This window comes from Ursus americanus, chromosome 21 (genome assembly GCF_024610735.1).
Source record: "Ursus americanus isolate L20-20 chromosome 21, mUrsAme1.1.p, whole genome shotgun sequence".
NCBI lineage: Eukaryota > Metazoa > Chordata > Mammalia > Carnivora > Ursidae > Ursus > Ursus americanus.
In genome coordinates, this window is record NC_142147.1 from 48,049,033 (window position 1) to 48,060,548 (window position 11,516).

The following is an 11,516-nucleotide window of genomic DNA, read 5'->3' on the forward strand; positions in this document are numbered from 1 at the left end:
TGCCTCTGCCTCTCCCCGTGCTCATGCTTGCGCATGCTCATGCTCCCTCTAATAAATAAATAAAATCTTTAAAAAGGGGGGGGTGGTTAACACTCTTGTCCTATGACTCAGCAGTCTCACTCCTGGATACACCCAAGCGCAATGCCAGCCAAAGCCTTGTGCCAGCTCGGTCCTGGCAGCTTTGCTCCTAACAGAGACATGCTGGGTGCTGACGGATCGGTAAACACAGTGTGTTACAGTTGACAACGGAATACCGCACGGCAACAAAAAAGAACAGAGGATTACAACACAGATGCATCTCCCAGATACGATGTGGAAGAAAAGAAGCCAGATCCAGAAAAAGGACATTCCATACCAGTCCACCAGACACAAAGTTCAGGAACTGACAGATCTGATTGACAGTGACAGATTTCAGAAGAGTGGCTACTGCTGGGAGGGTGTGTTGCTGGGAGGCAGCAGAAGGGAGCGCTCCCGCAAACGTCCCAGCTCTGTCTGGGTGCTGGTTAATACGTATATCCTTTTGTAAGAATTCATTGAGGCACTGATACCAGTGCAGTTTCATACTTTACTGTATGTTTATTTTATTTCAACTAAAACCATAATGAGAAGAAACAAGAAACACACATCCAATAAGGAAAATGACCCAAGGATAGACACAAGACAATCTGAATAAATAAATTGCTCAGTAAAACGTAGGCCAGTAAAGGTAGGATTACTCTTTCAATATATACTACTTAAACTAACAAAATACCCATGCCTTTAGTCAAGAAATTATTTTTTCTCCCAGGCAACACAGCAGAAAGCCACACGAAGTGTCCGGAAAATTCGGGTGCTCCACTCCACCAGCAAAGTGGAGCAGGCTTTTTCTTCTTTTGGGAGGTCAGAGCTACTCGGGGCGAGTCATCAGAGATACCGTGGGAGTTTATTAGTCTCGTCCAGCTGCTCTAACATACTACCATGAACGTGATGACCCAACACAGAAAGGTATTCTCTCGCAGTTCTGGAGGGCAGGAGTCGAAAATAGGCATCACTGGGCCTCGATCAAGGTGTCAGGTGGGCTGCAGTCCCCCCAAAAGCTCAAGAGGAGAATCGGTTCTCTGTCTCTTCCAGCTTTTGGTGGCTGCTGGTGTTCCTGGGCTTCCGGCTGCCGCACGCCAGCCCCACGCCATCTTCATGTGGCCTCCCCTTCTGTGTGTGTGATCTCCCTCTGACCATCTCTCAGGAGCACACCATGATGGCACTCAGGACCCGGACGGACAATCCAGAAAAATCTCTGCATCTCAAGATCTTTAACTTCCTCACGTCTGCAAAACTTTTATCACATGAGGTCACATTCACAGATTCCGGGACGAGGACTTGTGCTCTTTGTGGGGGCGGGGACACTGTGCATTCCATTCCACCTACGCCAGGGTCAGGGGAGAAGGGCCTGGAGGCTACAGGCTGGCTGGGATTTGACCAGGTACCTAGAGATTGTCATAGATTCACTGACTCAGCAAATGCAGGAGAGTTAGTGAGTGACAGAGGGAGGCAGAAAGGATCCACACTAGAGAGATCCCATGGGGAGAAACTGAGGCCCCTACCAACAGCCAGCACCAATCTGCTGGCCTTGTGAGTAAGCCTCCTCGCAAGTGGACTGTGCACCTGTTGAGTCTTTGGGTGCCTTCAGCCCCGGCCCGAACCTCATATCAGATCCAGAGCCAGACCCCCCAGAACTGCCCAGCCAAGCCACTCCCAACTCTCTGACCCTCAGCAACGCTGTGAGACGACAAACGTTGACTGTTGCTTTAAACTGCTCACGTTAGGGTCAGCTGAGCAGTACTAAGACATGTGGCTGCAACAGGGCCCTCCGAGGGACTTCATCCTTACCCCAAACCTCCTTGTTCTCAACAACGATGCATTTCTCTGGTTTAACATACCTGGAACTTAACTTAGGAAAGCTGCAGAGAGCAGAGTGCTCATCCCCTACCACCATCTCCCTGCTCGGTCATAATCAGCCAGGCACCATGTTTGTATGTGCCCGCAGGTGCCCACAGGGAGATGCACACATGGGGGTGACACAGCACCTGGGGGCATGTCCCTAGGAGGTGCTCATGCTCGTGCAGGACCTGGTAATCCTGGGCGTGCTAAAATCTGGAAGGCAAACTCTGACCTCCGCTTAGATGCCCCCCCCAACTCCAAACCAGCAGATTCGCCACACACAGCACCCCCACTCCCCCCGCCAGAACACCTTTTAAGATAATACATGACATTCACTGCCAGATGGAAAGACTGACGCTGGCTCTCAGTCCCACCAGCAACACTCCCAGCACTCCAGGTTGCTAGGCAAAGCTCAGTGGTAGAGGGATGGCGGGATTAGAAGGGTCTGCGACGAGGAAGAGCCCTGAACATCCAGCTGGGTACTAAGCACTCAACAGATTGATGCTTTTGTTATTATTTTATTCCACAGAACCTAGCTGTTCTGCAGGAAACACGACACCTAAAACAAAAGACAAATTCTCCCCCAAATCAGTCTTGCAACATAAAGAGCAAAATTTTTCAAGGCAGTGGAAAAGCTGTTACAGAATTGCACTTCAACAATTAGGTGAGCGGAAATACAAACTGTGGTATGCCCATTCAGTGGAACGTCCTTCAGTGAAAAAAAGAAATGAGCTATCAAGCACAAAAAAAGACACAGGAGAATCTTAAATGCATATTGTTAAGTGAAAGAAGCCAGGCTGAGAAGGCTCCATGCTGTATGCTTCCAACCATCTAACATTCTGGAAAAGACAGTAAAAACACCTGGGGTTGCCAGGGGTTCAGGGAGTGGGGAGGGAGGGACAGGTGGAGCAGGGGATTTTTAGGGCAGTGAAGCCATTCTCTGTGATACTCTAATGGTGGATACATGGCATTATACGCTTGTCCAAACCTGTAGAATGTACAACACCGAGCGGAAACCCCAATGAAAACTATGGACTTTAGTAACGTGTCAATATTGACTCGTCAATTGCAACAGATGCCAGATGTTCATCGCCGGGTGGCTATGAATGTAGGGGGACTGGGGGAGATATACGGGAATTCTCTGTACTTTCTGCTCAATTTTTCTGTAAACCTAACATTGCTCAAAAAATATAAAGTCTATTAACTTTTCAAAAATACAGATCAGGGCACAAGAATAACTCAGATAAATCTGAACATAAGAGGGGCGCCTGGGTGGCACAGCGGTTAAGCGTCTGCCTTCGGCTCGGGGCGTGATCCCGGCGTTATGGGATCGAGCCCCACATCAGGCTCCTCTGCTAGGAGCCTGCTTCTTCCTCTCCCACTCCCCCTGCTTGTGTTCCCTCTCTCGCTGGCTGTTTCTATCTCTGTCGAATAAATAAATAAAATCTTTTTAAAAAATTGAAAAAAAATCTGAACATAAGAACAAGACTGCCGGGTGGCTGAGAAGAAATCAAAATATATTTTCAGGGGCGCCTGGGTGGCTCAGTGGGTTAAGTGTCTGCCTTCCACTTGGGTCATGATCCCAGGGTCCTGGGATCAAGTCCCAAGTCGGGCTCCCTGCTCAGCAGGGAGTCTGCTTCTCCCCCTGCCTCTGCCTGACGCTCCCCCTGCTTGTGCGAGCTCTCTTGCTCTGACAAATAAATAAAATCTTCAATATATATGTGTGTGTGTATATATATAATATGTATATTATATATATATATTTTTTCAAACTCTTGTCATTCAAAAAAGATGGTGTTGGAACATGACAGACAAACGGACAACAAGACAGGACTGAGAAAGAGGTGCCAGTGTCAAAGGGACATACTGGGTACTGCTATCCTCTCCCAGGGGAGGCAGGAAAGGATGGAGCACCCCTCACACTTCAAGACATGGGCCAACCATTCATTTGGAAACTGAAGTACACAGATCCCGACCTCATACTCTTCAAAAACCAAAACATAACAGAAAAAAAAGCTACTCTTGCTAGACGACTTAAACACACACAAAAAAAAACTTGAATAAAAGTATGAGAAAGTAGAGCTGTAGATATCCTAAAGGTAAAGGAGTCCTTCTCAAATAAGGACAGAAGAAACCCAAATGCCTGAAAGGAAAAAGGCTAATAATATATTTGGTTATTTTATTTTATTTTTCAGTTTATTTATTTAAGTCATATCTACACCCAATGCAGGGCTTGAACTCACAACCCCAAGATCAAGAATCATACACTCTTCTGACTGAGCCAGGTGGGCACCCCAGATTTGCTTATTTTATTTTTTTTTAAGTTTTATTTATTTATTTGACAGAGAGACAGCCAGCGAGAGAGGGAACACAAGCAAGGGGAGTGGGAGAGGAAGAAGCAGGCTCCCAGCGGAGGAGCCTCATGTGGGGCTCGATCCCAGAACGCTGGGATCATGCCCTGAGCTGAAGGCAGACGCTTAACGACTGAGCCACCCAGGTACCCCCAGATTTGCTTATTTTAAAACGAAAAACTTCAGTTGGACAAAACATACCAGAAACAGACATTAAAGGGACAGTGAAAACAGGCATTTTCCAAAAGCAGGACAAACGTCCAATAAATGGCTACAAAGATGCTTGACCTACCAGTAAGCAGGGAAATTTAAGTTAAGAGAACAATCACATTCCATGCGCACTTCTATGGTTTGAAAATCTTTCAAGTTGGATCATTCCAAGTGTTGACAGTTTCTCTGCTACTCCGCAGAATTTTCGAGGGCATTTTTTTTTTTTAAAGATTTTATTTATTTATTCGACAGAGAGAGAGACAGCCAGAGAGAGAGGGAACACAAGCAGGGGAAGTGGGAGAGGAAGAAGCAGGCTCATAGCGGAGGAGCCTGATGTGGGGCTTGATCCCAGAACGCCGGGAACACGCCCTGAGCCGAAGGCAGACGCTCAACCGCTGTGCCACCCAGGCGCCCCTCGAGGGCATTTTTATGTTACATTCGGTTCCTTCAGCTCCTGGTATCTAAGGAAAGGCTCACGCAGGTCAGAGAAGCACATACAGATCCCTGAGTGTCGCAAAGGAGGCAGCGGACAGCTCATAGGGGGGTCTCAAGTATGACCAGATCGTTCCTAAAAGGGGTCTGCCAGAGTTCCCCCAAACGGGAGGCAGGATTCCTTTGGGGGGGGGGGCTTTGGTTTCTCTGAAATGGCTGAACTTTTAAGAAGACTGTGTACATTCTAGAAAAAAGAAAAGTTCAAGGCACAGGGATGGGCCCTTTGAGCAAGGGGGGCACACTGGATGTGACGGAGCCATCGGTGACCCCCGCCCCCAGGTCCACGGACCGCCCTTACCTGGTGGAGGCGCCTCTGGGGAGCCTGGCCTGGGCACTGCCATTGCAGGGGCGAGGGGCGCTCTAGGCCCAAGGGTCCCAAGTCCCAGCCCACCACCTCCATTTTCCTCCTTCCTCTAGGAGGTCCCAAATGGACACCAGGAGCATTCCCTGATGGGGGAGTCCAGATAAAGAATGTCAGAGACACAGCTTGAGGTGAGCTCATGACGTCAGAGGTGAGTAAAGATGAGAACGGTCTTCCCAGCCCTCGCTGGCTACAGTTCAGAACCAGTAACAGAAGCCTGCAGAGGGCGCCCAAATCTGAGGCGACCTTGGGACGGGGAGGGCAGGGGCTCTCAGTGTCTCCTCGCGCCTGGTGCTGCGGCAGCCTCGCCATCCCAGGCTATGCCAGCATTCCCCTTCTAGGTGCACAGAGCAAAAACCTCGAAGGTGCCAGTGACTCCCCCACATCCCATCGCTCAGCAAATCCTGTCCGCTCCACCTTTGAAATATTAATGTTGCCAGAATCCCACCTCTCCCTACCTCCACTGTCTCCCCCTGGTCCAGCCACCATGCCCCCCACACCTGGACAATCAGAGTCATCTCTTCAGTGGACTGGCAGTTTCTACCTTTACCCCCCATAGTCCATCGGAGGCGGGGGGGATCCTAAGTCAGTTCAAATCCCTCCTCTGCTCAGAGCCTCCCGTGGCTCCTGTGTCGCCTCGAATAAAAGCCAGAGGCCTAAGGCAGCCCACTTTACGTAGGTCTGTATAACACACACATATGTATATGCCTTTCTTTATGAGACAGAATAAAATAGAAAGTAACAGAGTGCATCGCACATGGTGAGGGCAATTATCAGTTAGTGAAACTTTTGTAATATACAATGTATGATATTAACATGTGTGTGTTATCGAATACATATAATGGGTTTTATGTTTATAATACATATTAGGTACATAGGATACACTTGTATCTGTAGCTTTTCTTCATGAAAAGGAATACAGTAAGAAGTATCAGACTGCACTGCACATTTCAGGGTATTTAGTGAAATTTTCATTCCAATGATTCACACACACCACATGTACTGTACAATGTTATGTTCCATACTACAGAAAAATATTTGTATATCGTTATATACCATGTCACAGAATGCATGAATTATGCCATATTTATAATACATACAGAGAGTGTGAGCTGTAAGTTATATAAATATGTATATGGCATAAACTCCGCTTCTCACTGTGGCTTGCCGCCATGAGTTGAGATGGAGACTTTCTTTTTTTTTTCTTTAAAGATTTTATTTATTTATTTGAGAGAGAGAGAGAGAGAGAAGCAGAGGGAGAGGGACACGCAGACGCCATGCTGAGCACAGAGCTCGACGCGGGGCTCAATCTTGTGTCCCTGAGATCATGACCCGAGCCAAAATCAAGAGTCGGACGCTCAACTGAGCCACCCAGGCACCCCATAGACTCTTGAGATCCGTGTGCAGTAGGGGGTAAGCCAGAGTCCCTGGGGAACGGCGCCTGCAGGTGGGGAGGGAAGGAAGCAGAGCTGGGTCTGGAGTAGTTGAGGCGAGAGGCAGTCGCCAGTCCTCCCAGGTGCCCAGAGCTGGCAGGAGCCTCCAGAGCCGGGCCAACGGAGGCAAGGGTGCTGGCCTTCGTTCCCCTGGCTCCCCTTGCTTACTATACTCCGGGGGTCAGCAGCCCGTTATGTCCTTACTGCCCATCTCCTGCACTGGATGTCAGCTCCGAGACAGTGAGAGCCCTTGTCTTGTTCCTGGCTGATTCCCAGCTACTACAACGGGGCCAGGCACGCAGTACGTGCTCAGTAAACATTTGTCTAACGAGTGGGTGGAGGGTGCCCGCGCGATTCTCCTTTGGGCACACATCCCTCCCTCTGTCCATTGGGGTCGGGAGCCCAGGCCCGGCCCCTCAAGAGTCACAGCGGCTAGCACAGGGACGGCCATATGGGCCCATGAATCAGGTAGGGGCTTCCTGAAGTCCACTTGCTCTAGGGATGGCTTTCTCCAGGCAAGGGGCTGCCCGACTGGGAAACCAAGAGAGGGGCCAATGGAGCGGAGCCAGAGATGGGAGAGGCAGAGCCCTCGGGACACTGAGGCTTTTGTGAGCCAGTGTAAATGGGTTTCGGTTCCCCCCCGCCACCCCCTCGAGTCCTGAGTCCTTCAGGAGGGGAGGAGTCTGGATTCAGCGAGGCCCCTTCTTCCCAAATCACTGCGGGGCAGGCAGGTAAAGTTGGCAAAGCAATGTCTGTATATGCATGACCCCCCACCACACTGGGAAGCACCATGAGGGCAGGGTTGTGGCCGTCTCGCTCACTGCTGGGACCCCAGCCCGACACAGAGCAGGGTGGGCTAGACAGTGGACACCTGAAAGTTTCCTGAATAAGAATCATCGGGGGATGCTTTTTCTAAGGTTGTAACAGGGGTTTTTTTTAAAGATAAAAAAAACACAAAACATCAACTTGAAGACAACCAACCTCATTTATAAGTTTATTCTACCCCTCTCCCCAAGTCGCAAATGTATACAAAACTTTAGCTAGTAGGAAACCAGAGTAATGAGCCATTCTCCGGTCTCAGCCTCGTGCATTTGAGAGGGGATTCTTTGCATTTCCACACATCCTGATCCCGCCCAGTGGGTGAAGCCGATGCATCCCAGAAGGTCTGGCCACATGGAAGGACATGCAGGGCTGAGTTCTGAGTCTCGGAGATGTGACAGTAATGCCACAACAGGGTCAAGATGGCACAAGAGTTTGGAGCGTGGGCCCTGGTACAGACTGTCCATCTTCTGGTCCCTCTCCTGCTCCTTTCCTGCCTGTGTGTCCTTGGGCAGGTGACTCCCCCTTTCTGTGCAATTTTCGCATGAATGAAATGAAGAAAATGCTGTTAAGGGCCACTATTTATGGACACGATGGGGGGGGGACACATCACAGTCACTGGCCTCCAATAACCTGTGCTCCAGAGATGGGTCAGTGCCACAGGGCACCCCCTAGGAGTAGCCATGGAACCTGGGCACTGAGCCCGCTCACCTGGCTCCGTCCATCAGCCTTCCACCCAGTGCTATCTCTCTCACTGTCTTCTTGTTTATACACTCAGGTCACTTCCGATTTTACAGACACCTCCACCCAGGACCCACCTCCTCAGCTCCCTCAACAATCAGCTTCTCCCCCTCTTCTAGAAGGAATTAAGATGATCTTTCAGGACCCCCGTTTCTTGGCTTTTGTCTGGGTAGGTGGTGTCCAGATCACTCCGCCCATCCCGACCCCAGCCTCCAGGCCTCTGGAAGTGAGGTGAGGGAGGAGAGTTGAGAGAAAGCCTACCCCTCCTGCTTCACCAACAGCTTCTTAGAACCTGGCCCAGGTAGAATGGATCTTGGCTCTGACCCCATTCATTAAGTGCTAAGAGTCCGGGGCTGCTCGGACAGGAAACTGAAGGCCCCCTGCTCTCACGCTGCCCAAATGCCTTGGGCCCCTGTGTAGATCCCTGACCACCCCTCCCCCCCAGTAACTGCCTCCCTGCTCCCTCTCCCCTTCCTCTTCCTCTGGCACCGGTGCTCTCCAGCACCCTGCACCCCTTCTCCGTCCCCTTCCCTGAGCCCCCACCCCCACTCTGCTCTGATTACTTCACCACCTTGGACAGCCAGTCCCTCATGGGCTCTGTGGCCTTGGGCAAGTTCCTTTGCTTTCCCTGGGCCTCAGTTTCCCCATGAAGGAAAGAGTTCATAGGATCACTGCCCACTCACACACACTGGCTTCTCTAATTTTAACGAGCCTTGTACCCATTTTGAAGATCCCTATGTCCTCAGACACATCCTGAAGATGACTTCCTCACTCTGGGGGTCTTTCACTCAGGCAACACAACACACCGGGTCTGAAGAACAGAACTCAGACTGGTGGGAGCCACACCCCTCCCGCAACAGTGAGATTCCCGGAAGAGATGCCTGGTAGTAAAGGCCTGTTCCTGGATTGTTCCTATCAGCCCTGTGGGGAAGGCCACGTGTCCCAGCGTCCTCCTTGGGGTGGGGGGGTATAGTGGGTTGAGTGGTGGCCCCCTAAGAGGTATGTCCACACAGTTATCTGGGAAAGAAAACCCAACTCTGTAAATAAGTTAAGGACCCTGAAGTGAAACCACCCTTTGGTTCAGGGTGGGCCCTAAATCCAAAGACAAGTGCCTTTGTAAGAGACACAGAGAAGGCCACGTGAAGGTGGAGGAAGGGACTGGAGATCTGCAGCCACAAGCCAAGGAACGCCTCAAGTCACCAGAAGTTAGAAGACGCAAGGAAGGATCCTCCCCCAGGGCCCTTGGACAGAGCGTGGCCCCGCTGAGAGTCTAATTTCAGATTGCTGGCCTCCAGAACTGTGAGAGCACACATTTCTGTGGTTTTAAGCTATCCAGTTTGTGGTCACGTTACAGTAGCCCTAGGAAACTAAGAAAGGTTAAGACCAACGGGTGGCCTAGCCTAGTGGGATGGAGGTGGTGACGAGGGCTCTGGAGGCAGAGGGTACCACTGTGTGAAGGGGGATGGATGGACCGGTCCAGAGCCCCAGGGGAGAAGGGCAAGGGCACACAGGTCAGCAGATTTGGATGGAACATGAGGAACGTGATGGCACTGCGCTGAGAGAGGCCACAGAAGAGGACACGTCAGGAAAGGCTCAGGGACTTGGAAGACAGCTAAACAGGGGCCCGAGGCTGAAGGACAGGTTGGATTTAGCCTTAGGCAGGATCCATTTTCCCACCACGGAAGGGGTGCTGGGAGGGCACCGCCAGAGAGGACCCTGCAGAGGCATCCCAGTAGGTTGTGCCAGACTGAAGGCCTGGGTGGTGGGGATCTGTTGGAATACTCCACTTGGGGTCTCGGTAGGGGGCCACAGATCAGGTTAAGGGGGAAAACAGAACATTCAGCAGATCAACTGCAAGCCAGGCTCGCCCTTGTTTTCCCCTCAAAGGGGGTGGCGAAACCCAGCTAGAGCCCAGCTTAGACGCTAGGACAGAAGTGCACCGAACCATGCTGCATTTCTTTACACGGTCTGTGCTGAGTCACAAAGGGAAGGGGGTGTTCCAGTGACAAGGATGAGTCCCAGGGAAGGGTAACATTTATCACGGAAATGGGGGTGGGAGTGGGGTTACAGCTTGATTCAGCTCAAGTCCGTTTTCCCTCCTGGCAGAAGAGTGAGCCTGTTGTCTTCCTGGCCGGGACCTCACAGGTCGGTGGGCTATGGGGTGGGGCGGGGCGCTGAGCACTGTGGTCTGAACTGATGAGCTAGGGGTGGAGGGCGCTTCGTGGGCGGCTTCACCTGCTGGGGGCTGACCCCGTGGAAGGTACTGTGGCTCAGGAGGGGCTCACTGAATCCAAGTTCCATCAAGATCCCGGTGGTTTCCGCTGGGCCAGCGCGGGCGGGGGTAGCACGGGGAGAAGGCCACGTCAGGGCACACGCAACCATGGCCAAGTTCAGACTTGGGCAGACTCCTGGAGCTTGGACGTGGATACTGCCTGGGCCGCGGACGCCTCCTGGGCTGCGGACGGCGGGTCCTGGGCGCAGAGCTGGGCGCGCACCTCTCGCATCTGCGCCTGCAGCTCCTCCAGGGCGCTGTGCGCTGGCGCCGCCTGCATCTGCGCCTGCAGGGCTTCCAGTGCCAGCGCCAGGCGGCCCACCTCGTCCTGCATCGCGTCCCAAGCGGCGCGCTGCTCCTCCTCCTTGTGACGCTGGTGCGCCTGGTGGCGCCAGTACTCCAGCACCAGGCAGCCGCCGCCCACGATGAAGATGGTGGCCTCGCCCAGCAGCTCGGCGCCCAGCTCGGCGGCCGCCTCCTCGTTCAGCGGCTTGATGACTGTGCCCCGGAAGCCCATGATGCGCATCTTGGTCCGCATCTCCACCCAGTGGTACACTGCGGGGGGGAGAGAGGGGTCAGGTCGTGTGCCAGGAGCCCCGATGAGCCCACCCCTTCGCACTTCGGGAGTCCAGGATGGAGCAATGCGGACACCACCGCCAAAACCACGGGGCGGGGGGGGATCGCCTTCAACAAGACCTGCACTGGCCTAGCCCAGTGACGTTAAGCCACTGCCCTGGGGTGACCCCAGGGTATCTTTTTCAATTTCCCAGAGGATTCTGCCAAGCAGCTGGGAATCAGAAACCCTGCCCAGGAAGGGAAGTCCTCAGTCTGGTTGGGGGTGGGGGTGGGGGGAATGCCCCTGTAGGGTTACAAGGAGCTCCCAGGACACAAAGTCCCTGGAAGGTGAAAGGGCCCAACTG

At 52.2% G+C, this 11,516-nt stretch overlaps 1 protein-coding gene across 3 annotated transcripts in view; it reads right to left on the reverse strand.

Moving 5' to 3' along the window:
- Positions 1-11,516, reverse strand: part of OPA3 (outer mitochondrial membrane lipid metabolism regulator OPA3) — a 74,967-nt gene that overhangs the window by 22,872 nt on the left and 40,579 nt on the right. For 2 of the 3 annotated variants that reach the window (XM_045808657.2, XM_087870911.1), the window contains exon 2: positions 7,731-11,151. The exons of the other annotated variant lie outside the window; for it this stretch is intronic. In XM_045808657.2, coding sequence (XP_045664613.1) covers positions 10,715-11,151 — 437 coding nt within the window. In that variant the 3' untranslated portion in view covers positions 7,731-10,714. Of the gene's footprint in view, positions 1-7,730; positions 11,152-11,516 lie in introns of those variants that run through there. 3 annotated transcript variants of the gene reach the window in all.